The sequence below is a fragment of the Leptodactylus fuscus genome, chromosome 2 (genome assembly GCF_031893055.1).
Source record: "Leptodactylus fuscus isolate aLepFus1 chromosome 2, aLepFus1.hap2, whole genome shotgun sequence".
NCBI classification, from domain to species: Eukaryota; Metazoa; Chordata; class Amphibia; order Anura; family Leptodactylidae; genus Leptodactylus; species Leptodactylus fuscus.
Genome location: NC_134266.1, coordinates 137,427,165 through 137,454,879, shown reverse-complemented (window position 1 = coordinate 137,454,879; position 27,715 = coordinate 137,427,165). Strand labels below are relative to the sequence as shown.

Below are 27,715 nucleotides of genomic sequence, written 5' to 3'. Positions count from 1 at the left end.
AACCCTGGGTCCCAGTTACCACACCGCCTGATCCACAACCCCCATAACTTCTCACCCCACCGTGCCTCTCTGTAGACTGACTTGTTACAGCTGACTGCAGCACCATAACTTTATGTGTTGTAACCGCTACACGCCTGCGCCTAGACCTGAACAATCACACCAGTGGGTGGGAGCAGCCCCGACTAGTGGAGTGTAGAGCACATCGATGTGGATGTCTGACGCAACCAGCGGCAACTAGGAACTGTCGGCTTGCTTAGAAACACGTGTGCCGGTAAGCTGTTCATTCCGGTAATCCGGATGGCAGGGGTCTAATAGAAGGGAGTGATTCGGTGTAGTCTTCTGTACCGTATATACTATACGGTAATGGGGTGCTACCATTATGGGGGTGTAGTAGGAGCGCTGTCTGATCTGCTATATATGATGGACCTATTGGATACAGGAAGACATTGTGACACTGACAACTGCTGTAGGCCTGTGATCAGAGATGTGGGGTGTCAGCTAACGACAAATGAATGACTACCGATAGGCAGATTCATACAGCACACGTCTATACGTATATTGGAGACAAGGGCCATGTACACATTGGCTCCCCTGTGTAGATTATACCATACACCTGACCTCTGCCCTGACTCCAGCTTATTGGGTTATGTAGAGATGGCTGCATATAGGTAGGCGTCTCCTATCCACTGAGTCATCTGGCTGCTTTGTACAGTGAGTTCTACATTGCCTGGTATTGCCCTGGTATACAGAGATATGACCCCCTTCACTTAGGTGGTAATTGGAGGTCTTATAGGCCCATCACATTTTATAAGGCACTGCCATATGTCTTGTAATCTAGTACATAGGGTCTCCTATGTAGACAAACTATAGCGTCCCCTTTAGACTGTCATACACCTGTACAATGAATTGTGATATGGCTGGTAGCCCAGTTCCCGAGTCTGATTATCTTCCAAGGTGTTTTTCTTTCCTGCCACAAACTATGATCAACAATCCTTTCATTGTAGCCAATAAGTGGGTGGTAAGATAAGATGGCCTTCATTAAAGGGGGTTTGCAGCTCCAAATTGAGTTCCTGTATTGACGACCTATCCACAGGTTAGAATATCATCTGTGGGGTCTGTCTCTTGAATAGGAGCAGCCTGGATGATTTCCATCCCCTAGAGCAGCTTCCAACGCCTGGTGGAAGACTGAACAGTTGATCTGTGTGGGAGTCCAGTAATCGAACCCCCACAGATCACATCCTGATGCCCCTGTGGATTGGTCATCTATATTAAAAATCCATTTGGAGCCTGAACACCCCTTTTCTGTACTGTAGATGTCGTAGGCTTGTGTTTTCTCTGTATACGTATCTGGAGATGTTTATCTAACAGTTATTGTATTGTTATGTCAGCAGCCTTGTACTAGATTGGGCACAACAAACAAATCAAAATGGGTGATTGTCTGACTCCTGAGGAAAAGTTGGAGCTTATAACGCGCAACTTGCAGGTAAGTACATTTTACATAATAATAGAAATAACAAAATAAATATTCAACTCCTTTAAAAAAAAAAAAAGTCTACTTCTTGCACTACAGGGAAGAATTTTTGGCAAAGAACCCAGAGAGGGATAAAAAAATAAAAGAAGCAATACTTGCACCAGTTCCCCACCACTTTTGTTCTGATGCTTACTGGTGCCCTGCTGGTCTCTCTTTTTTTTTTTTTCTGGTTCAATTTGAACACACAGGAAATGCAAGGAAAAGTCTGCTTAGCCAATCATAGGCCGCAGCATGAAGCCAACTTTTCCTGTGTGTCTGGACAGGTTCAGGTAGTAGAGACCTCCACTTATCTGGTAAGCATACAAATAGGAGCTGTTCAGGATTGGTGAGTTGAGTATTACTTCTTTATTTTTTTATCCTTATGAGAAAAATGTGTCCCGCTGGACAACTTCTTTATTGGTTTGTGTGTATCCCTTGCCTGTACAACCTTCCACAAAAGTTTGAATTATGCAGGAAATTGAATGGCCAGATCACATCGGTCTGGAAGAGAGACATCCCATTTGTTATTCTCGTGATCGTTGAAGTCAGGCATTGATCTCAGTGGTCATGTATGTATCACTGGCACATGAAAGCAGACATTGGCTGCAGTGGTTATGTGAATGCTGAATTGGACACCACCACTTTCAAAACGGCAGGGGCAATATTTGTAATGCTCGAACGGTGGGACATTTAAATCCTGCCTTTAGCTTTATATATATATATATATATATATATATATATATATTTATATATATATATATATATATATATATATATATATATATTTATATATTCATAAACCCCTTGTGGCTAGGCCCCACGTTGCAAAATACATCACAGAAAAAATTGCTGCGTTTTATATTACCTGCAAAGTGGATTGGATTCTGGATAATCCCATCCCATGTATCGGATATTTAAAAATTGCAATATGTCAGTTATACCTATGGAAACGCTGGCTTTCCCATATAGGTATACTAGGTGCAGAAAGCCTGCATAGGAAAACGCTTCGGACTTTCTGTAGAAAACGTAACAGGAAAAAAACACAGCGTTTTTTGGCTGCAGCTCGCTACATGGGGTCTTAGTCCTAAGTGATTCTTATACATAACGTTGCTCCGAATCAAATATTTATAGTGACCTTTTTTTGCTTTCCTGAAATTTATGCAATTTAATTTGTGCAATCTTTTTGTTTATAGGAGGTTCTTGGTGAGGACAAGCTGAAAGAAATCCTGAAGGAGCGAGAGCTTAAAATATACTGGGGCACAGCCACTACAGGAAAACCTCATGTAGCTTATTTTGTACCAATGTCTAAAATCGCTGACTTCTTAAAGGCTGGGTGTGAGGTACGTACTGACTTTACTGGCGGAAAAAGCAAATGATAATTAAAGACAATAGGACGTATAAAATATCTATATATTGTTTTTCCTTTAGGTAACCATCTTGTTTGCAGACCTCCATGCCTATCTAGATAATATGAAAGCACCCTGGGAACTACTGGAGCTTCGTACCCGCTATTATGAACATGTGATCAAAGCCATGCTACAGAGTATTGGAGTGCCATTGGAAAGACTGCGCTTTGTTAGAGGGACTGAATACCAGCTTAGCAAGTATGTGTTGTGCAAGATGACTCAATCCATATACTATCATAATGACCAGTGCATTCCTGGAAAATTCCATCTTTAGCCAATACTAGGCAACATTCTCCTTCCCTGTCTTTCATTCATTTTTGATTGATATTCTTGGCTACTCCTCATCCATTTATTAAAGATGTATCTAGATAATAACAGATTGCAATAACGAACCTGAGATATTTGCTAATGGTTGAAATTTCTTAAGTTTACAAACAATAATTTGCAGACAATGGAATATTCTTTTAACCACTTCCAGCTCTTCGCGTTACTGTTACATCTTGCTTAGAATGTATTTAACATTCAGCACCGTAATAGTATGGCACTAAAATGCTGCCGCCACAGGAACTGTGATTGCAGCATTACTTCCGGAAATCGGCTGTGTTATACACTCAGCCTGGGACCAGCTGCTTGGACTCTGGCAAATTAACCCCCTGGATGCTGTGATCAATAGCAATCATGACATTGAGGGGGTCCAGGGGCAAGATCGCCACCTATTGCATCTGGGAAACGAGACGTTGCCATGGCAGCCAGGAGGCTGGGCAACGGCCTTGTGACTGCATATGCACATTACCCATACGGACTCTATGTGTGATTTTCTGCAATACAATGTGTTGCAGTAAACTGAACTGGAAATCTGAGATCCCAGGTTAAAGTTCCCTTGTGGGACAAGTAAAAAAAAAAAATTAAAAATCACATAACGTAAATAAGCATGTTAGGTACCCCCATGTAAATTTACCTCAATGCGCCAATTATTAGATTTTGGTCACTTCACTTTCCCCAAAAAATAACAATAAAAAGTGATCAAAATGTCATACATACCAAACATTGATACCCTTAAAAAGTACAACTTGTTCTGCATATAAAGAGCCCTGACATATCTTAGTCAACAAAACAGTAAAAAAGTTACAAGCGTCAGAATACGGTGACCCCATGAAAATTGTTCATTTTCAAACAGTGACGTTTTATTTATAAAAGTTCTAAAACATAATAAAACCGATATAAATATGTTATTGCTGTAATTGTACTGACCCATCGGACAAAGCTGTCATGTCATTTTTTAATGCAGAGAGAACGCCATAAAAACAAAATATGAAATCATGCGGCTGCTGAAACTGGGAGCCGGTTGTAACTTCAGCCGGAGCTCCCAGAGAGAAGGCAGGGAAGGTTTATTATCTTTCCTGCCTTCTCGATCGATCATTGATCACACTTGATGTATACACAGCTATGGGCGCCGCCATGATGCGGCCGCCCTCTGACCGAGCGGTCACGTGATCTGCTGGGATCAGCATCTTACAAGAGCTGCTGGGTACTACAGGATCCAGATTAGCTCTATTAATATGAGGAAGGGTTCACACTACCGTCTGATACCGTTATGAAGGTGCCTGATGGCTATCAGTTACTATCCGTTATAAGTCCGTTGCCCATAGACTTCAATGTTAAAAAAATAACAGACACTTGGGTGTAAACAGACACTAACAGACACAAGATAAAATCACATTGAAATGAATAGAAATCTTAATGGATTTCTGACGGTTCAGCTAGTGTCTGTTGTCAAAGCTTGTAACGGACAATGGCTACAGACACTGCTGACGGTCACCAACGGTAGTGTGAACACCCCGTTATAGAAATGTGCAGGAGGCTGTATTCCTCCTGCAACTGGGGCTAAATGTACCAGCCCCAGTTGCAGGGGAAATCAGTCTATAATACAAAAAAAAAACAGTGATCAGACTGTGTCTGTTATGACCTTATGGGGACACAAAGTAAAAAAAAAAAAAAAAAAAAAGTAATAATAATAAAAAAAAAGTTAAAAAAATGTAAATAAAATAAATAAAAAAATAAATAAAATAATACACCAATAAAACGCTGTTGTTAAAGGTTATAGCCCCACCCCTGACGACACCATACAAAATAAAAATTACCATAACGGAGAGGAAAAACTGTTTTATAAAGTTTTTTAGTAGCACTTTGTGTTATTAAATAAAAAAAGAAAAGTGAAAAACAGATCCTATTTTCCTCCTATTTTGTTTATATTCTCCTGGATATGAAAAAATAAAAATAAGAGTTTAAATAGCATATAAGGTACCAAAACTAATAGTACTTATTGCTCTGGAAAGAGTTGGAGCTTCAGCAGGGCAGTCATTCCACTCCAAACTCTTAAAGGGGTTGTCCCATCACAAGGATCCTATCTATACTGCTTGTTAATGTGGATGTAAGACTTTTCCTAAATACACTGCTTCAGCAAAACTGCTTTGTTTGTCAACTATCTTACTTTATTCAATTCTTTGTGGACATAGCCCTGACTTAGCTGCTCATGAGTCAAGTGATGTATCTGCCTGCTCTCAGGGGGGAGGGAGGAGGGGCTAGGTGCAGGGAGCGAGCCTGTGTATCTAGCTATTCCTGTATCTACACCACGTGACATAGGTCCTGCACTCAGATAGAGGAGAGGAGCTGCTTTAATTTCTTCTATTCTCCCAGTTATCAGGCTAGCTAATTCAATTGTGTTCATTATGGCAGAGACAGGCAGTCTCTGTATGTAACACAGAATGGAGTTGCTGCTGCCTGTACTTCATAGTCCAATATGGGTGGGCGGAGCTACACGTGAATTTGGGGGTGGACCTAAACGGCAGGTTGCATGTGAAACCCCGCCCACCAAATGATGCAAGAAACCAGGAAGAAAGAAGATTTTACAGCAGTAAAGACTGATGAGTATGTGAGGTGGGAATACCCCTTTAAGATCTGGGACGACAGAAGACTGGCATATAAGTTAGCTTATCCAAGGCAGGAAATGTACTGGTGTCTACATAACCCCTATAATATCTGTCTTACAGAGAGTACACATTAGACGTGTACAGGCTGTCTTCAGTGGTTACTCAGCATGATGCCAAGAAAGCTGGAGCTGAAGTGGTGAAACAGGTGGAGCATCCGCTGCTCAGTGGGCTGCTGTACCCAGGATTACAGGTGAGAGTGATGTGAGATATAATGTGATCAGGTGTCCCCTGCTCTGATTCTTAAATGTTAATTTCGATCATTTTAGGCCCTGGATGAAGAATACCTTAAAGTTGATGCACAGTTTGGAGGTGTTGATCAGAGGAAAATTTTTACATTTGCTGAAAAGGTAAAAATGAATTTGGAATTTAATGTATAGTTATACTTTAAAGGGACCCATCAGCTGGTATATGGGACCTCTAGATGGGCAAGGTATCAGTGAAAAAAACCTTCAGTTTAGGTGATTACAGAAAATAGAGCAGTATTCAAAAGCCTAAAAGTAGTAATGGATAATGTGTATGGATTTGGGGTAACATATTTTTCATCATATGGACGCATTGTTGAAATGGTCATATGGCTGAGTCAATAGGATGAATTTACAATGTCATCTGGATCTCTTTTATAAGCAGTGTGCTATTTAGTGTGATCTGCTATTAAAGTGAGGACTGATCTGTGTCCTGGCTGACCTGAACATGGACAGCTAGGGTGTACATCTACAGAATGGCAGCAGGAGGGGGTTCATTTGATGCAGTCTATGGCATCCATGTGTAACCACTGTTTTAGTGGTCCGGCTCTCTTACTTTTGGGTCCTCCGGCAGACCCGAATTACTAAGACCTGTGCACATATGTGAGGGTAGCTTCACAAATAAGTCATTGAGTTGAAAGGAACCAGAAATTGCTACTTATTGCTTATTTCCACATGAAAAATTTATATACTTCTTTAGTGGAAATTCCAGAGGGTCAGGCTTCGCTGGGATGCCATATATTGAGTGTGTTGTTGGCGTGGATGATCCGCCTGAGCTCTGCTTCAGGAGAAGTCTGTTGGCTTTATCAGAACCTGAGATAAGCTGCTGCAAGAGCAGTGTAATATAGTATGTGAACATAAATTCGTAACAGTCATGAAGCCATTTCATTTACCGGGATTAAAAGTAGCCTATGTGCTAATCGAGGTTACAAACTATCTGTGTTCCAACTTTCATCCAAATCCGTTCAGCCGTTGCATGATCGAGTAACAAACATCCAAACTTTATTATATATATTAGTTAGTATAGTATTAGTATAGTTAGTATTAGTATAGTATAGTAAGTAAGTATTAGTATAGTATAATATTAGTATAGTTAGTATATATATTAGTAGGATAAGATAGGAAGGATAGGATTAGTAGGATAGGATAGGATATCTGAATTAAATAAATAAAATAATTTTTAATTTGATGGATGGCTAGTATATTTCTTGTCTTACTCCGGTATTAACTGCCTAGTGTAAGCAGCAGGTATATGTGAGTAAAAGTGGCATTTATTACAGTGATAGTATTGCCTTGTTGCCTGTGTTCTTTTTCTCAGATGTCTACTCTCCGTTTGTTCTACTGTAATTAGTTCAAATGTAACGAAGTTTTGTTAACGTCTTATTATCCCCTAAGGCTCCATGCACACAAATAGGCTTTGTCATTGTGCTACTTCTGCTTTTCACGGCTAGCGCTCACACCCATTATTTTCTGTTGCCCTGTGAACACACTGTGTATTATCATGGGTATGTGTAGGGGGCCGGTCTCATCTCGATTTAGGTCATAATCTCCCAGCCCCACAAACTATTACGTCAATTTACAAGAACAGGCAGCTGCCCCTTACGTGATAGTAGGTCATGAGGCTGCAAGTAGTTAATACTTGGTGGGCTTTTCTATCTGTTCAGCCAGTTCTGCAGATCCCTCCTTATAAAAATTTGATAAGCCTTTAGAGACCATTAGAGAGGAACTTACATCATCATAGATCCCCACGGTTTTGCTAGTTTGAGTCCTTAGACCTGCTTACAGAAAGGTGTTTGCAGGCGTAATACAGACTTATTTTGGCTTATTTGATTTTTTTTTTTTTTTTTTTTGTTGTTATTTATTCTAGCCATTTGGTACAGTATGTACTACATAGATACAAAGAAAGATAGATAGATCAGGTATTTGTGGAAAATCCTTAAATCCTTTAATCTATTCTTTAGTTTTTAATTAATTTGTTGTTTTAATAAGGCACCAAATCCCTTGCCTATTCATTTTATTTACAGGGATTGGAGCTCTGCTTGTTTCAGAGCTCTACATCTCTCTGAAGAGCTCTGACCCTGTGTTATGTATTATGAATTTATTCAAGATAGGTATTTGGACTTTTTGTATTAGACTTGAAAACCGCACAAAATGATAGTGTTACTTTCAGATTTTCAAATGGTTATGTACGCTGAACCGTATTTAGTTCATACGGTATACCCTTTCTTATAAGCCTTTTATGTTTATAAGATTAACATTCTGCCTCCAAGTCCTTGGATGCAATGACATTTTATGTATATATTATCCTTCCATTATCTGCATCGTGGATTAGGTAGATTTGTTTCTCTTATTGACTGACCTTTATGTCCTTATTTTCCATTAATCTCCTTAAATTACATAGGATTTCAGTCTAGGAACTTGGCAGCGGTACAGGTTTTATGAAACAGGTTATTTTTCTGGAGGTTATAAGAATCAGTTGTACTGTGCGTGTGAAAGTCTGGTTGCTAGTATATTTCAATAGTGATTGAGCTTCTTCTTGTGTCTTCACCTACTAGTGTTGCTTAATTCTATGTGCCTGTGAATCCTTACAGCAGAGAATGGGATTCACAATAGACAGTAATGAACCCATGAACAATGGGTATCACAATTTAGTACTAGTCTTATACTATGCATTTATTTATTTAGTTGTCTTATCAGCACACAAAATATACTACACTGCTCAAAAAATAAAGGGAACCCTCAAATAACACATCCTAAATCTGAATGAATGAGATATTCTCATTGAATACTTTGTTCTGTACAAAGTTGAATGTGATGACAACAAAATCATACAAAAATAATCAATGGAAATCAAATTTATTAACTAATGGAGGCCTGGATTTGGAGTCACCCCCAAAATTAAAGTGGGAAAACACACTACAGGCTGATCCAACTTTGATGTATTGTCCTTAAAACATGTCAAAATGGGGCAACATGGTGGCTCAGTGATTAGCACTGCAGCCTTGTAGCGCTGGAGTCCAGGGTTTGAATCCCGCTAGGAACACCATCTGCAAGGAATTTGTATGTTCTCTCCGTGTTTGCGTGGATTGCGTGGATTTCCTCCCATTCTACAAAAGACATATTTATAGAAAAAAAAATTAACATTGTGATCCCTATATGGGGCTCACAATACACAAATAAAAAATGAGGCTCAGTAGTGTGTGTGGCCTCCACGTGCCTCTATGACCTCCCTACAATGCCTGGGGATGCTCCTGATGAGGTTTCGGGTGGTCTCCTGAGGGGTCTCCTCCCAGACCTGGACTATGGCATCTGCCAAAAGCACCACAGACTGTGAGGCCATATGTGGTTGGCCCTGGGTTCCTCTTAATGCAGGACAATGCCAGACCTCATGTGGCTGGAGTGTGTCAGCAATTCCTGCAAGATGAAGGCATTGAAGCTATGGACTGGCCCGCCTGTTCCCCAGACCTGAATCCGATTGAGCACATCTGGGACATCATGTCTCGCTCCATCCACCAACGTTGCACCACACACTTCCAGGATTTAGTCCAGGTCTGGGAGGAGATCCCTCAGGAGACCATCCGCAACCTCATCAGGAACATGCCCAGGCATTGTAGGGAGGTCATACAGGAACGTGGAGGCCACACACACTACTGAGCCTCATTTTGACATGTTTTAAGGACATTACATCAAAGTTGGATCAGCCTGTAAGGTCCATAACTATTGACTTATGAAGTTGTACTCTCCTGATGAACCTGGTATATGTCTAATGCCAGGGGAAACGCGTAGAGAGTTGCTACGTCTGCCATCTGTGCTCCTATTTCTCTGGCATAGGGTTTAAACACATTCTTTTTCCCATGCTTATATGAGAGTCTTGCGGTGCGGAGGTTGTTAGAGACTACATTCCACTGTTATCAGGATGTTTCTATTGACCCTTGATGTTTTGTAACTATGGGTGTAGTGGTCATAAATGCATCAGAAGACTGCCACACTTTCAATTAGGCAGGAGCACTGTAACACTATAAAATATCACAGTGTTTAATCTTTTGTTGCTAGTATTTAGCAACAATTGAGTTGTATCCAGCTGCTTCCCTCCTATACATTAGTAGGGGTTGTATATTCTGGTCAACATAGTATTACATCTGTAGTTCCCGCACTATCTGGCCAATACTGCCTGCGATTATTTTAGAAATAGAGATACCAAACTGTAACAGGGAATATAAAATCCCAGGTACGTTCACCTGTAACACACCTAATGTAGTGTATTTGATAATGTGCACCAACTGTCCCACTGAAAATCTGTATGTTGGAGAGACCGGACAGCAGCTTAGAATGCGTATGAATTCACATCGCCATACAATTATAGAAGAAAGACTGGACCTTCCCATGTCAAAACATTTCTGCAATGAGGATCATAATATCACCGATCACATGAAAATGTTGGTTTTAAAAGGAAATTTCAAATCAAACAAAGAAGGATGGATTTATGAGTGTAAATTTATGACCCTGCTTCAAACACTGGAGAAGGGGCTAAATCTGTCACATGGTTTTATGTTTTTTTTTACAGAAATCACTGACCTGAGACCCTGAGAATTGATAAGAACCTAGAATGTTTACATTGAATTGTACCAATTACTAACAACCCTCCCCCCCCTTCCTCCTGGAATTCTATCCCTATGTGCCCTTTTTGTATATAAATATGCATCCTTCAGAAATGGTTTTAAATTTACTTGAGAAAGGAGCCTAGAGTTCCGAAACGTTGTAATCTGTCATTATTAGTTAGCCATTAAAAAGGTATCACTACTGAAGACTATCAAGTTTTGTTTTTTTTTACATTTCCTACCCACTGGCTGACATGGTACGAGAACAAACATTTTCCTTATGCGATTATTTTAGCAGAGTGTCCTTATCTTCACAACTCCCACAATCAATATATCTTCTGGGGAACTGTGTCATTCTGTTTAACTCCCTAATGCCCAGATCAGTTTAGGAACTGCTGGTTCTTTAAAATTGGGTATATAAGATACTATTAGGGAGTTATTTCCTCACCTGCGTGTGATATCACTAATTTTTGTATATATGTGTTTTTAAATATTCCAAATAAAATTTGAAGTTTTATCCACACATTTGAGCCACAACAGTGTAACATGATCAAATCAATCTGCAGAAAATAGATAGTCATTGTTTTCCATACAGTGAACACCATGCAAACAAAACCCATAAGAAAATGATACGGTTGCAGTCGTTTTCTAATTCCACCCCATATCGAATTTATTACAAGTATCTTTATGAAGTATGTTATCCTTCTAAAATTGAGCCCTCATACAATAAATCTATAATTTCCAGTTCTATACAGAAAATAAATGAGTAAATAAAATCTGCAAACTCCTTGAAGTAACAGCTTTACTCAGAACCTGATACAAATGTGACAAACAACATGGCTGCAAAATCTTCCTTCATTGTATTGTAGATCTCCCCTGTATTAACTGGACATACTCAGGACAGGGTTAGGGTTCCTACAATGGGGTCGATTTATCAAGACCAGTACAAAGGAAAACTAGAGAAGTTTCCTAGTACACCCAGTCAATTCCAAAATTAGTCGTCTTTTCAGAGGTATTTTGGAAAATGAAGGATGTCTTAGGAAAACGCTGCAGTTTTCCTTTGTGGTCATTATGATAGATCTCCTTTATTGTACATGTTTCATTTCACTGGCAGCAATCTGAGATGACAATGTCACGTACGTTACAAAGTTTCATTTCAGTACAGTGATTATTTCTAAAAAGATAAAATGGCTGAGACATTGACGTTTCAGGAACCCAGCCTTTACTTGTCAGGCAGTCTACACACTCATTGTATGTAAGCACCCCAAAAGTTAAATCCAGATACCTGTTCCAGTAGCTGGGGTGTTCTCCTTTTTTCTGTTTCAGTAAAACTTACAATCCGTTTGGAAGTAAATCGTGTAAATCTCAAGTGTTGGCTTTATTGTCTTTGTCTGTATCCGGTCTGTTTAGCAAGACCCTCCTTTTCTTCTCCGTAAAGTCCTGTCAGCTTCTTATTTTCTTCAGTGAAATCTGCTATTCCTGTCCTGGCTACATTTTGCTTTTCAAGGACAAATTCTTAGAAACGTAAAAGAGCCTTTGAATGTCTAGTAGCGGGTAATGGCGACGAAGGATGAAACTGCACACACACACACACACACACATACATATATATATATATATATATATATATATATATATATATATATATATATATATATATATATATATATATATATATATACACATATAGCCGCTATATCATAGCACGGAGGCCTCCGCTACATAAAAGAAGGGGGGAATATTTCCCAGTTGAAAGGCTAAGGTAGGGTTCCCACTACTGTTGGATTCTGTTCAGGAGGTGTCTGTTAAAAAAAACCAAAAAACGGGCACCTATCATAACAGACACAAATGGACAGTTACTGTCCGTTGCCCATAGTCTTGAATGTTAAAAAAAAATAACGGACACTTGCTGTCTGTGTTTTCAAACGGACAGAAAAGTCCTGCATGTAGGATTTTTTCTGTCCTTTTGAAAAAACTGACATGGGTGTAATCGGACAATAATGACACAAGATAAAATCCCATTGAAGGATTTGCCTGCGGATTGTTAAGAAAATTCCCCACTGAGGCTAGGAGTCATCAGAAGTTGGTTTTCATTATTTAATTTTGCAAGCAAGGAGACAAGACAAACAGCAAACCCCTTCGTGATAGTATAAGTATGAGGGATATTTCTTTTATATCATATTTTATTACTATACTGAGTATTCAGCAGTCTCTAATAAAGCATTACCTGGCATGCTACCCAGCTTTTCTGGGTCTTATAAAAGCACATCTGACATGATACGGTATAGTTATGTGGAAAGGAGTGAGATTTATTTAGATGAATGTAATATTTGGTATTCCCTATAACGGCTCCACATGCTATGCTACCCTGATTTCTCAGACCCCTAAAGGCTAATCTGGCAATATTTAGCATGAATTTGCAGCAAGCAGAGAGACTTAGTTATGGTTAGTGTTTAGCAGTCTCTATTACTACATTACCTGGTATGTTACCCAGCTTTCTCAGAACCCTGAAATCCTGTCAAGTTATGGTGTAATTGACAAGGAACTTGATTTATGCAGATAATTATAGTTTTCTCCACACTGAGTTTTTTGTAGCTGGATTTTGACGCGGAATCCGCCTAAAAATCTGCCTGCAAAAATGGCTCCCATTATCTTCAATGGGAGCTGCTCGCTTTTTTTTTTTCTGCTAGCTAGTAGCGTAAAAAAGAAGTGACATGACCTATCTTGCCACAGATCCAGCCGCGGCTTGAGACACACTCCTGTTTAGGCCCATTCATTTGGGCCTAAACAGGAATGGGATGCCGCGTGGAAAGTTCACAAGGCGGAAAAGGTTTCCGCCACCTTTTCCGCTGTGTAAACATACCCTTATAGCTCCACATGCCTTGTTACCCACCAAAAGGCAAATTTGGCAAGCTCTGGATGAAGGAGATTTATTTTATATTATGCTATTTATTATTATATTTCATTTCATTTATAATGTAACAGTCCATATTACAGCATTACCTGGTATGCTACTCAGCTTTCTTGGGATCCTGGAAAAACAAAACTGGATTGTTATGCCACACGATTTAGTACATATACATATAGTATTAGGGCAATAGTGAGGTCTGGTTTGTTAATGGGTTGTTCCTCAGCTTTCCAAAGTAAAAGTAAAGATGCTTAATATTGCAGAGATATAGGAAAGAGTGGAGTTGGCAAAGCATAACTAAAAAATATTCAGCATTTTGAGAAAATTGTGTAACTTTCCGCGTATAACTTAACAGCTAGTCTCTCCCTATAAACAAACAGAGAGACCTGTCATTGTAGCCAAGCTGGGTGTGGGGATGCTTGCTTGGTCCAGATGACTATTCTCCCTGTTAGTGGATCATTTTTAGGCTAAAGCCCCACGGGACGTCCCGCCACAATAAAGCGCTGCGGGAAAACCCGCGGCAGGAACGCATCGCGGTTCTTCTCGCAGTGTTTTAAACAGAAAGTTCACGGAGTTTTCCTCTACGGACTTTCTGTTGCAGTTTTGCCCATGGGGAAACTGCTGGCTTTTCCGTAGGTATAATTGACCTGTTGTTATTTCCAAAATGTTATTTCCAAAACCTCGCCGGTTTTGGAAACCACAGCGTGTCTGCATGGTGGTTTTTACCGTAAAGTTGGCATGGGATTCGCTAGAATCCCATCCACTTTGCCTGTACTTTAAAACGCCGCAATTTTTCCTGTGGTGTTTCCGTCCCATGGGCCCCGGCCTTAGGCTGTATTCACACAGAGTAACGCCAGGCGTTTTTTGTGTGTTTTTTGCACATAGCGCCGCGTTAACGCCGCGTAGCGCCGCGTTAACGCCGCGTTAACGCCGGGCAACGCCACCGCTAAATAGCGCGGCGTTAACGCGGCGTATACGCGGCGCTACGCGGCGCTATGTGCAAAAAACACACAAAAAACGCCTGGCGTTACTCTGTATGAATACAGCCTTAAACTGTTTTATGTGAAACGCTGCAGCTTTTTGTAACAAGGAGGCCTATTGCTAGTGGTCTGGCATGAATTTTCAGATTTTGCTGGAAGCCACTTACAAGTATTATCGTATTATCAGACAAATATTCTTTTCCGAATAGTGAATGGATTATACGTCTTACAAACATTCAGTGTGTAATGTATGCCAGCTATAGTTGTCTGTCATTTAGTGCTAAAATGCATGTATTTGTCCTGCACTCATACTTTAACCCCTTACCTTCAAGCAGATATGCATGGGGTCTCTATTAGTGATGCGATGATGGGTAAAAGCTAAAGTAATATATTGGTGTATAATGTGTTCCTCTACTTTTTGCTGTCTATTATACTTTCAGAGCTTACTGTCCATTTTCTTTCCTCTCATCTAGTACCTTCCAGCTCTGGGCTACACAAAGCGGATACATTTGATGAATCCAATGGTTCCTGGACTTACAGGAAGCAAGATGAGCTCATCCGAAGAGGTATTGGCGAGAAATAGAAACAGTTGATGCATTAGGCTATTTTTATTATTGTAGGCACCGGGATTGACATGCCTGACTGGATCTCAGTTGTTGCACCTCCATCAAGCACAATATAGCTATACATGTGTGTGTAGTATTTATTTAAAAACCAAATGAAAGTACAACTCAGCACACAAAGAATAAGCCCTCACGTAGTTAGGACCACAGAAAAATGTAAATGTAATGAATTTTGGAAGAAGAGGAGGGAAAATATGGAAAAAGTAGATGAGCATTAGTGTACAAACTACCCTGCGACATTAAGGGGTTAAATATTTCCTCACTAGTCAAGATAAAATCTAATATGGATACCATGCTGGATTATGTTCATCTCATGTTTTTGTCATATGGTTGAGACATATGCTTTTTTTAATGCATACAGTGAAAAATTTATACTACAGGAAGCTTATACAATTGAATCCTGTTGCCAATGACTGCCATTGTATAGACCCCAAAATAACAATATACACTATATGGACAAAGGTATTGGAATCCCTACCCTATTACACCTACGGGAATGCTTATAACCACCTATTCTAAACCATAAACACTAATATGGAAATGGTCTCTACAGCTAAAACTGCTGCCATTGTTCAGGGAAGACACTATAGCTTTTGTAGTGTATGGGGTTTCAGTCGGGGCTCTGGATGGGTCAGTCATGTCCTTTTACACCAATCTCTGCCAACCATACTGCTATGGACCTTGCTTTGTGTATTGGAGTTCAGTCATACTGGAACAGAAAAGGACCTACCCCAAACTGTTCCCACATAGTTGAAAGTAGGCATTTGTCCGGTGCATCTTGTTATGCCGAAGCATTAATTATTGCCCTCCACTGAAACTAAGGGGGTCTAGGCCAACCTATAACCTCTACCCTATAACATTATCCTCTCGCAAACTATACCTGTGTTCGGCCACTTTGTGGATGAATTGCTGTGGTTCTTAAATGCGTTTGCTTTTCAATAATACCACTCACAGTTGCTTAAAGAGTATCTAGGAGCAATGGTGGAAGCCCTTAGCAGTACCACGCTGGCATTCAGTGAGATCTTTACAATGGCGTATTCGATAGATGTTTGTAAAGGCGACTACAGGGCTAGGGCCTGGATTTTATATTCCTGAATGGAACACCTGAATTCAGTGTGTAAAATGTATGTCCTTATGTCCATCTTTATTAGTGTCCTTACATGTTCATGTTTTCAGATACACTTTATGAAGCAAAAATGGGGTGACTCATAAATGGAGTTAGAATTTACAGGAGAGGCGCCACTTTCTTCAAATGCTGCATCTGAAAACCTGAATTAGTAAATACACCCTTACTGCTTTTTGTCAGAAAAATGTAAAAATTGATATCATGTACCAACAGTATACGTTCTTTACAGTATGCAGAAAACATATGGCATAGAAAATGATTATTCCATAAAAAGTATGCCATACTAATACACCCATAGTGTTTGTTCCCAAAATGGATGTTTTGTCGTGTGCATGTAGCCTTCAGTTGCTCTCCTTAGCTTTTCAGGCTGTGTTCACATGTTGAGGTTGTATCATGTTTTTGTATTTTGATTTTTTTTTTTGCGTTTTGCACAGGGTACAATATCTGTATGATGTATCATGTACACCTAACACCAGTGTGTGTAAACTGATGAGAACTGCTTTTTCCTAATGTTTTAGGAATCAAAAATTGATCTCCTTGACTCCCCTTCAGATTTGAAGAAGAAGCTGAAGAAAGCTTTTTGTGAGCCAGGAAATATAGAGAATAACGGTGTATTAAGTTTTGTCAGACATGTCCTGTTCCCTCTAAAGTCAGGTGAGTCAGTGTATGGTTAAGAAGCAGAATTGTCTTCTACGAGCTGCCATAGAGCTCTTATCACTGACTTGCTTTTGTTGTTCAGAGTTTGTTGTTCTTCGTGATGAAAAGTATGGTGGAAATAAAACCTACACAGACTTTGAGACATTGGAGAAAGACTTTGCTGAACAGGTATCTTGGCATGCATAGTGTTTACTAAATTGCTGGTAACAAATGCAACTGGTGAAAAGACAAAACCGTATTTTATGTAAGACGGGCATGAAATATTTTTGGACTTTTGCAGAATGTTCATCCCGGAGATCTAAAAGCCTCAGTGGAAAAATCTCTTAATAAATTGCTAGACCCTATCCGAGAGAGATTCAATAACCCAGAGCTGAAGAAATTAAGTAATGAGGCGTATCCCGATCCCACAAAGCAGAGTGAGTACTGCTACCTTCTTGCTTGATTTTTACCTTAATACCTGCTTTGTGTTTTTATCCTTTTTTTTTCTCACTAATTTTCCCACAACTCAGTATCTCCACACCTCTCTCCTAGGTCTATAAATGTAGACAATGGAGAGTCCTAAATTATTGTCAGTATTTTTCTATCCACAGAGAATGTGCCTAAAGCTCAGAATAAAAATGCTGGCCCAGAAGAAATTATTCCGTCTCTGCTGGACCTCCGAATTGGGAAGGTGCTGACTGTGAGCAGGGTAGGCATACTAACACTACTGTAGTGACTGGTGAAATTGTAGAGATCAACGCCTATAATCAAACCTTAGTTCTATGGTAAAAGCCATGAAAAAGAATGTAGGTTAAATTAAAGACGACCTGTAAGCTCTTCTGACATGTCTATTTTTAGTAAAAACTTGTTTTTCCCATGAAATAATTTTGAAGATTGACATTAAATTATTATTCCTCCTGGAAATGTATTAATATTAATAACTGGGCAGTAGCATTCCTCTTGTAAGTGGCTATGTCTCCATACACCAACGCTGTTCAATCATTGCTGTATATGGGAACACACTAACAACGGGGTGTTACTATTCCCCTTGTCAATTTTATTCCTAATACATTTGCAGGAGGAATAATAGAGGATTGATACATTGTAGAGTTCTGAGGTAAGATCATGATGCTCCATAATTATTTCATAAGGAATAAAAGTAGACATGTCAAAAGAGCTGACAGGTCCCTCTGTAAGGTACAAAAGAAGTGGCATTTAAGGTATTGAACAGGGAATTTGGAAGGTGTAGAGCAGGGGTCTCAAACTCAACTCAGCATGTGGGCCGCAGAGCAAGATCCCAGCCAGTTGGCGGGCCGCACCGCGGCAAATTTAGCTCCACACACTTTTATGTTGACTCCGCCCATTCATTTTTCATGTGCCCCCACACTGTATAATCCTCCTACAGTCACCCGTAAACTATATGCCCCCCTCCATCTTTCCCCCAGTTACATATACACCCTTCATCTGCCCCCAGTTTCATGTCCCCCCATCTCTGCCCCCAGTTTCATGTCCCCCCATCTCTGCCCCCAGTTTCATGTCCCCCCCATCTCTGCCCCCAGATTCATGTCCCCCCATCTCTGCCCCCAGATTCATGTCCCCCCATCTCTGCCCCCAGATTCATGTCCCCTCATCTCTGCCCCCAGATTCATGTTCCCCCATCTCTGCCCCCAGATTCATGTCCCTCCATCTCTGCCCCCAGATTCATGTCCCTCCATCTCTGCCCCCAGATTCATGTCCCCCCATTTCTGCCCCCAGATTCATGTCCCTCCATCTCTGCCCCCAGATTCATGTCCCCCCATCTCTTCCCCCAGATTCATGTCCCTCCATTTCTACCCCAGTGTCATGCCGTTCTCCCCCCTCCCTTCGTCTGCCCCCAGTGTCATGAGCCCCTTCATTCCACCTCAATGTTTAAAGAGGACCTTTCACCATTTTGCCCACAGGCAGTTCTATATACTGCCGGAAAGCTGACAGTGCGCTGAGTTCAGCGCACTGTCGGCTTTCCCGATGTGGGCCCAGTGTGAAGAGCTTACGGCCCGGTACCGTAGCTCTTCTATGGTCAGAAGGGAGTTTCTGCCACTCAGTCAGAGACGTCCTTCTTCACAGCACAGCCAATCGTGCTGTGCTGTGAGAGCCGGGAGGAACTCCCCCCTCCCTCTGCTCGCAGTACTCGTCCATAGACGAGCATTATCAGGGAGGGAGGGGGGAGTTCCTCCCAGCTCTCACAGCACAGCGCGATTGGCTGTGCTGTGAAGAAGGACGTCTCTGACTGAGTGGCAGAAACTCCCTTCTGACCATAGAAGAGCTACGGTACCGGGCCGTAAGCTCTTCACATTGGGCCCACATCGGGAAAGCCGACAGTGCGCTGAACTCAGCGCACTGTCAGCTTCCCGGCAGTATATAGAACTGCCTGTCGGCAAAATGGTGAAAGGTCCTCTTTAACACACAAAAAAACCCACTTATACTCACCATCCAACGCTCCCCCGCCGCGCTCTGCAGTTTCACTAATAGACCTGTAGGCGAGATGTGATGATGTGACTTCATCACATCGCACCTATATGTCCACTAGCCGGAACGTATCGGCTAGTCACGCTAGGGACGTCGGATCCGCGTTGAATACATTGTGAGATTCGCAATGTATTCAATGCGGATCCGGCGTCCCTAGGCTTGTGCGGGCCGCACAAAATTGTTCGGGGGGCCGCGAGTTTGAGACCCCTGGTGTAGAGGCATCTGATCTGGACTTCTGCCTCAGATTCCTCTCTATTTTCCGGCCCTTGGCTTTCTTCTTTCTTTTAGTAGTCTTACAGTGTGTGTTCTGTGAATGATCAGCAGGACGCTAAAAAAATTGCATCTTCCTACAGTTTCTTCCCCCTTGAAAACAACAGAAGGCAGATTCACTATGAAATTTGGCATAAATTTTGAGGTGAAATCTTCACTGTTATCATACAACCACAAACTTTAAGTGTATTTGACTGTTGCAGTGATCGTTGAGAAGTCTTTCAATATATTGTTCTAAAATGATAGAAATCATCATAATGAATTTCTAACACCTTTAGCCCTACTGCAATAGAGCTGTGTATGGTATTGAAGTCTTTAGTTATTAAAACTCTTCTTTCCTTTACAGCATCCAGATGCAGATACATTGTATGTGGAAACTGTGGATGTGGGTGAAGACAGTCCACGTACAGTGGTTAGTGGATTAGTGAAATACGTGCCCTCAGAAGAGTTATTGGGACGCTCAATTGTTCTTCTGTGCAACCTGAAGCCTCAGAAGATGCGTGGAGTGGAGTCTCAAGGAATGTTGCTTTGTGCATCAATGTAAGTTCATGAATTGCTTGTTAGGTTTTGCATAAAAAAAAACAAACTAAAAGTAATTCTGCACCTAATGGTTCACATTGGAGATCTGCTTCAGGCTGGATCCTGTACTTGTATGCAATGCCTTTTTGGGTGGCTTGCAGTCGTAATATGACGCTGATAGTCCTGGTTAGGTGAATATACTTTACAGAACACATTAGTCACTTAGCAAAGAGAGAAGGAGAGAACTTCTGCCTGGTTGTACTTGTGTCTTCCTGAGGAAGCTCTCATGTGTCTTTATGGCCACACAGCAACACAACGATACCAAGCAATGAATCGCCATGCATGAGAGTACTCAGGTGTAATACATTTGGATTTTTGGCTTTTTTCAGAGAATATGAATGATAACACAAAAACTTTTTCTTCCCTCATGGTTAGTCGTTGGTTGAAGCCATTTATTGTCACACTTCTGTGTTTCCTCATTTTAAATCATAATGACAACCAAAAACATCAAAATGACCCAGTTCAAAAGTTCACATACCCTGGTGATTTTGGCCTGATGCCCAGAAGTTGACACAGTTGTCCACGGATCTACAGGAAAAGGTAGTTGAACTGTATAAAACAGGAAAGGGATACAAATAGTTATCCAAAGAATTAATAATGCCGATCAGCAGTGTGCAAACTGTGAGTAAGAAAAGGAAACTCAGGGGCTCTGTAAAAACCAAACCACGGTCAGGTAGACCAACCAAGATTATGGATGGCCACAACTGCCCAGAAAATTGTCAGGATGCAAAGAAAAACCCGCACATAACATCAGCTGAAATACAGGAGTCTCTGAAAAGATGCAAAATAAAGAGGCACTTGAAGAAAAATGGGCTGCATGGTCGAGTTGGCGGAAGAAAGCCATTACTGCGCAAATGCCACAAAGAATCTTGCCCTCAATACGCCAAACAGCACAGAGACAAGTCTCAAAACTTCTGGAACAAAGTCATTTGGAGTGATGATGCAAAAATCAAACTTTTTGCCGCAACCATAAATGATACATTTGGAGAGGAGTCAGCAAGGCTTATGATGAAAGGAACACCAATCCTATTGTTACAGTAATTTTATATTATTATGAAATTACTAAATACTATATGAAAATAAGGCCAAGGCTTTGAGCAATCTTGTATCCATTTTATTCTTATTCTACAGTTATACAGCATTCACCCATATATGAACTTTTGTACTCTATGAAGTTGCTGTACCCAATATGTTGTTTTTAATCTAGTAACCTTTAGCTATATTTTGGTCAGGAAAAGTTGTGTCACTTGTTTATCATTTTAATACAACAAGCAGATGAGTCTGCGGTGAGATTTCACGGAAAGGGAGAATGGGGTTTTACGAAAGAATTCTGGGACAAAGGCAATGTTGGAAATACCCTATATTTTCTAACTTATTGTTCAGAAATGTTATTTGTGAGGTTAGTTTTATGCCAGCTACTAGTCATAATTTCATGGATGTGCTTTGTATTGTGACTACTATAAAATAAACTGATTCTGGGCGGAACTTCACAGAGGTCTGTCCGGAGACAGAAGTATTAGCTAATGTGTATCTGTGAGTGTCTGACTATGCAATCTACCTGGTCGGTCCTGGGGTAAGATAACTGACAACTCTGACAACTTACTCGGACACTACTGTAAAGCACAGAGGTGGATCACTGATGATGTGGGGGATGTGTGAACTTCAAAGGCTCAGGAACTTGCAAGACAGCCTGGGAATTTACAGGAACAAAAAGAATGGGCAGTTTTACCATCTGCGAAAATAAAGAGCCTCATCCACAACTACCATAAAAGACGTCAAGCTGTCACTGATGTTAGAGGGGGCAATACACGGTATGAAGAACTGGGGTATGTGAACTTTTGAACCGGGTCATTTTGATGTTTTTGGTTATCATTATGATTTAACAAGAGAAAACACAGAAGTTTGACAATAAATGGCTTCATCCAACCACTAACCATGAATGGAGAAAAAGGTTGTGGGTTATCATCCATATTCTCTGAAATAAAGCCAAAAAAAATCTGCTGAGGTATGTAATCTTTTTATCACAACTGTATATGGTTTGCTTTAAGAAAATAAACTGTGCAAATGTAATCTAGAAATAAAAATGATTCGCTGTGTTTAGATCTTGGATAAATATTTAGTGTGTTTTGGGTACAAGTTTGGTTACATCCTCATTAGACTTTAGCTAATACAGCATGTATGACATCCACACCATGGTAATGGCAGAGGTGCTCCCTGCCCTGGTGACGCTGTAGAATGAAGAACCTATCTGATAGTATCAATGTCCCATATTTCGGAACCTTGCTTAGTGAGTGGAAATGCACTGGGCTAGTTCACACGGGGACATGGACGCTGATTTTGACAGCTGATTTCGCGGCCAAATCAGCCTCCATAAAATGTAGCCCTATGTGAATTGCTAGCTTTTTTTTTTTCTGCTAGCTTTTTTTATTGCTAGCTTTTTTTGCTAGCAGAAAAATAAGCAATATGACCTTTCTTCAGGCGTTTAACGCCTGAAAAAATGAATAGGAGTCTATGGGGCACTGAAAAAAACGCTAGCGGTTTTTGGTCGCTTATTTTTGCAGCTGTTTTGGCAAAAACAGCGACTGAAACCGCTAGCGGTTTTTTTATCATGTACTTTTTTGTAATGCAAAAAAAAAAAGCTTAAAAAAAACAGTGACTGAAAAAGCGTCAAAAACAGTGTCAAAAACAGCGTCCAATGCAAAAAACAGTGTCCAAAAAAAGCGATGCTGAAAAATCAGTGACAAAATCAGCTAGGCTTTTTTCACGTGTGAACTAAGCCTACTTTGTAATGATCTTCTAAATCTGCTCCCTCAATTCTAAGAGTATATGTCTTAACATGTAGGCATTTCCTCCTTGTGTTTCTCACAGAGATGGAGAAAATAAACAGGTAGAACCTCTAGACCCTCCTGCTGACTGTTCTCCTGGAGATCGAGTTTATATTGAGGGATATGAGAATGGAGAACCTGAGGCAGAGCTTAAACCGAAGAAGAAAGTCTTTGAAAAATTGCAGGTAACTTCCCACGCTACTCCTTATTTCTTTCATCAGCTCCTTGGTTAAAGAGGACCTTTCACATCCTAATCCATATGCAGTATTATATACCACTAGAAAAGCGACACTGCACTGAATTCAACGTACTCAGCTTTACCGGTATTTTCCCCCAGTGTTGGAGATATAGGTACCATTAATTTTGGCACTGATATTGCCTTACTGCTCAGTGTCATCACTGGGATGTGAGGAATGCCTTTTCCCCCGATTCGGTGCTATTCTAACACTTCCTGGGTCTCTGGTTCTTGGTTTCTCCTTCCTGCTCAGTCCGGACACACAGTTGGATCACTACTGTGACCAGTGATTGGCTGAGCAGGCGTTTTCTGTGTGACAAGCAGGACCAAGAAGTAGGGACCAGTGGGGGACCTGGGCTATGTTGGAATGGGGGCTTCAAGTGATGGGGAGTATTGCGGTTTTTATTTATTTTTAACCCATTCTGAGCATTTGTCAACATTTATTTAACTGTTTGACAACCCCTCCGAGGTCTTAAGGCTTTCTCTTTGTTTCTGCAGGCGGACTTTAAAATCTCTGAGGATTTGTTTGCTCAGTGGAAAGAAAATAAATTTCTGACTAAGATGGGACCTGTGACCTGTAAAACACTACAAGGGGGCAGTATTAGCTGATTTCACACATTCTACTCCATCCAGTAGCTTCTTGATATCATCACTCCCTTGTCTGGAAGAAGAATCGGACCTGAACATGTCCTACTGTTTATGTAAAATAGGTGCATGTGACTAGGGCTTTACCTGCACACATCATTCCCGCCCGCCTGGTCTTAACCATTGTTTATTGTCAAATCAAATAAAACTTATCTCAATGAATCTTGTTCCATTTCTGATTTATCCTCAGAAAACAACACCAATTTGGTAACTGCATTTATAAAAGGCTTATACAGAATTCCAATCAAAAGCATATGACAAATATATATTCTATCTTCAACTAAAAGCAAAACCTCATTTTGGTCTCTAATAAAGTCTATATTTATACAAAATCAACAGTTTGTTCTAACAGAGTAACATATGATTAAGTAGTATTGCAGCCCCTCCTTGTGCTCCTTTGATTCCGTGGACTTTCCAGGACATCCTTCAAGTGACCCTAAGGCTGATTGAGAACATGACTTCTGAGAGTAAAGGTTAAATACAGTATCCCATAGAAGTAAAAACTCCTGTTTCATAGACCACAAAAAAAGACAGTGTTTGTATGTGCCGAGAAGATTTACTTTGAATCACAGCTATAGATAGACAAGTTGGAAAGAGCAATTTTTTTTTAAACTAAAGATGTGTTTTATACAGTATATTGGTAATAAAGGCAGTTTGATAGGCTTTAAGGCAGTGGGGTGATTTGTATTTAACCAGTCCCCTCCAGGAAGCATTATTCTACGGTCCCTGAACATAAGAGGCAAGGTCCAGAGATGTCCGCTGTGCGCCTACTGGAAATCAATAGTGTAATTAGCTTGTCACATTCCAGCATAGCAGTGGTCAGAAGTCCGTCTCCTGTTTTCCATGTTACTGCACGTGACTATTGTGCACTTAATGGATTGTCTAATGAAATTCATAGACTTTAGCCCAGTAAAACATAGCTATTACAAGTGTGCTCTGCATTACCACTCTGCTTATTGAAAGATATTTACAATGTGTAAGTGTTCTTAAACCCTGAATCATAAGGTGCGTATTCTAATCTGTAATAGAAATCAGTTAGTTAGTCTAAGGAATTGATAGACCTACCCTTTGAAGATATGCCAATGAGCAAACTTGCTTCCATTATATGTTCACAATATGCCAATCTTAGGGCTAGTTCACACGTGAACTGCCCGCGCGGGTTTTGACACAGAGAGAGACGCGGCGAGCCGCGTCTCTCTCTTGTCAAAACCCGCCCGCCGCGACCATCGCTGTCGCGGCTTAACCCTCTGCTGTCGGCTCAAATGAATGAGCCGACATAGGAGGGAGCTGCGGGGGGCGGAAGCCGCGCGACTGAGACAGCGCGGCTTCCGCCTGAAGAAAGAACATGTCCTTTCTTTTCTCCGCTAGCAGCAGCTCGCCGCTAGCGGAGAACAGAAGCCCGGCGGTCTCCATAGACCTCCATTATAAGGGGAGGTTTTGGACGCGAAATCCGCTGTCAAAAACCTCCCCTTATACTCACGTGTGAACTAGCCCTAAGAACATAACACAGATTTTTGCTTCATTTCTCAAGTGGGCATTTACGGTTTCCACGCAGACTTGATTAAAATCTAATTAAAATGGACTATTTCTATTATAAGAAACTTTTTATAAGGATCAATATTGTTAGCAGGCCAATAACACCATCATCATTTGGAAAGAAATTGTCCAGGTTTGATATTTTCATCTGATAAAGATCTTTCTTGAGCGGACATTTTTAAAATCTAAATCTAAAGATTGCTCTTTGTCATGTATGGAGCATTGTGACATCCAATATGGACTAAAATGTATATGGCTGTGGAGTTGGAATGGGGGCCAATTTTGAGTGGAGCCAGAAAAAGGTTACAGATTTTGGCTTCAAAATTAAATGATTAATCATTTGATAATTATACAATTGTAATTAGATACATTGGTGTAGCATATTTTAACTTCTACAAAAACAATCAATAGTGTAGCGGAGGCTTACTGCGTCTGTGTGACTATGGATGTAGGCCATTTATGAAGAAGCAGGAATCTGCTACCGACTCCACAGCCCTTTGGGCGTCTGCGGAACAATCATTTACCAGTAACCTATTTCTATGTCATGTGTATGGCCATCCTTAGAGTACACTAGATGGTAAGGCTGCTACTCCAGATAAAGTTTACAATTCCATCCATCCCAACCTCGCTCCATTATGTGCTTACTTAGATTAGACTGTGGATTCAGTAGTTAAGTTAATATGTGACAGCTACAGCATGCCGGCTTATAATAAGCTAATTTTCAATATTAACAACCACAAGTAGAAATTCCTAAAATATATTACTTCTATTTAGGTAACTAAGAAAAGATCTCCATCTGTGTCAGTTAAATGGAATGACTCCAAGTGTATAATAGTTGGAATACCACAGGATTGCAAGGTAGCTGCAGCATTATAGGAAGAAGTGCTGATTTCTAACATTGTCTGGTGCAGAATTCTAAGCTTAACAGCATTTGTAGACTTTCAAACCTAACAAAACAGCAGGAATGACACATATGTGTTACACCTATAACAATATCCTAACTGCTCCAGCAGATCACTGGTTAAATAAAATTTACACCCGAATAAAATTCCGAGGTGCTGTACCGTTGGTTGCCACCATAGTGTAGTATACTGGCTTTCCACCAGAGGGTGCTCCAGTCAAAGTTCTCCAGCTGAATCAATACAGTAGTTGAAAAATAATAATAAAATAACAACAGGTGATAAAAATAAAAATCAACACTTGTTGCTTTAAGACTATGTATATATACACAGTAAGGCAATTCTTGTGAGTCCAGCAAGTTCTGGAGCATCAGAGGATTCCTGAGACAGCAAAACCCTGAATATCCCGTGACAGGTTTAGGCTGAAAGAAAGAAAGCAAAAATAGTCATTTTAGCTGCCTGTTTTATTAATGTGATGTTGGTGATAATTGTGTATTTTGCATGAAGCAATTCCTCCAACCATTGCAAACCCTTTCACTGCAATTTTTCATAATAAGAATTTTACACTAGGCTTGTAACGGACATCTGAAGTCTGAATAAAGTCTCGGGCTTAAAAATAAAATTCTTTTTTTCTTATTAAATAACATTGATAATTGTAATATTGAGAGTCATCTGAGGCTCTTTTTTTATCTCAGGGGCATTTAAAGGAGTTTTCCCATATGCCATAAATGTCAGATAGATGTGAATCCCACCTTAGGAACCTGCACTTCTCTCTAAAATGAACCTCCTAGATTCCATGTCCAGCTACTTACCCAGCCACGTCCTAGCTGAGAAGAGTTTCGGCTATGGTTTGGCTGTATAGAAACAGCTTGCTCTGAGTTATGCTGTTTCAGTAACTCCCATAGAAGAGAGAGGTTTTGGCAGAAAAGAAAAAGGTTGTGTTTTATAGTACCAGCAAAGTAAATGAGATTTTGGTGAATCTCATTCACATAACACAGCATATTAAGTTAAGCTATGGGAATCGCAAGCGGTTTCCCTATAGAGCTAAAAGGAGTCTCCCCAAGCCAGCCCCACCCAGTCAACTCCGTCCCCCAATAACTGCTCCTTTCTGAACGGGGGCCAAAAGTCTTCTGTTCCTTCTGATCAGGGGGTCTGAATTGTTGGAACCCTCTCTGATCTGCAAATTATCCCCTAGCCTATGG

General features: G+C 40.5%; 2 protein-coding genes across 4 annotated transcripts in view; one reads left to right on the top strand and one right to left on the bottom strand.

Moving 5' to 3' along the window:
- Positions 1-169: 169 nt before the first annotated feature.
- On the top strand, positions 170-24,240 carry YARS1 (tyrosyl-tRNA synthetase 1). 3 transcript variants are annotated; one of them, XM_075264685.1, is made up of 14 exons: positions 170-271; positions 1,403-1,483; positions 2,704-2,850; positions 2,939-3,114; positions 5,967-6,096; positions 6,173-6,253; positions 15,108-15,200; positions 16,902-17,037; positions 17,123-17,208; positions 17,321-17,456; positions 17,631-17,728; positions 20,141-20,334; positions 23,242-23,383; positions 23,932-24,240. In XM_075264685.1, the coding sequence occupies exons 2-14, from the start codon at positions 1,427-1,429 to the stop codon at positions 24,040-24,042; spliced, it is 1,587 nt and encodes a 528-aa protein (XP_075120786.1). In that variant the 5' UTR covers positions 170-271; positions 1,403-1,426; the 3' UTR covers positions 24,043-24,240. The 3 variants fall into 3 exon arrangements, with proteins under 3 accessions (XP_075120786.1, XP_075120784.1, XP_075120785.1); XM_075264683.1 differs by having other exon boundaries at positions 179-271; positions 1,389-1,483; XM_075264684.1 differs by having other exon boundaries at positions 185-271; positions 1,392-1,483.
- Positions 24,241-25,463: 1,223 nt separating this feature from the next.
- NHSL3 (NHS like 3) overlaps positions 25,464-27,715 on the bottom strand; it is a 36,303-nt gene continuing 34,051 nt past the window's right edge. Inside the window, exon 7 of the mRNA XM_075264674.1 lies at positions 25,464-26,935. Within this exon, the coding sequence (XP_075120775.1) occupies positions 26,931-26,935 (5 nt within the window). The 3' untranslated portion in view covers positions 25,464-26,930. The remainder of the gene's footprint in view (positions 26,936-27,715) is intronic.

What these genes read in the sequence shown, in the direction of transcription:
- YARS1 (XM_075264685.1), top strand. Translation starts at nt 1,427, where the DNA reads ATGGGTGATTGTCTGACTCCTGAGGAAAAGTTGGAGCTTATAACGCGC. An exon ending in ACTGAATACCAGCTTAGCAA is followed by an intron (nt 3,115 to 5,966) that starts GTATGTGTTGTG and finishes TCTGTCTTACAG; the next exon opens with AGAGTACACATTAGACGTGT. An exon ending in AGAAAGACTTTGCTGAACAG is followed by an intron (nt 17,209 to 17,320) that starts GTATCTTGGCAT and finishes GGACTTTTGCAG; the next exon opens with AATGTTCATCCCGGAGATCT.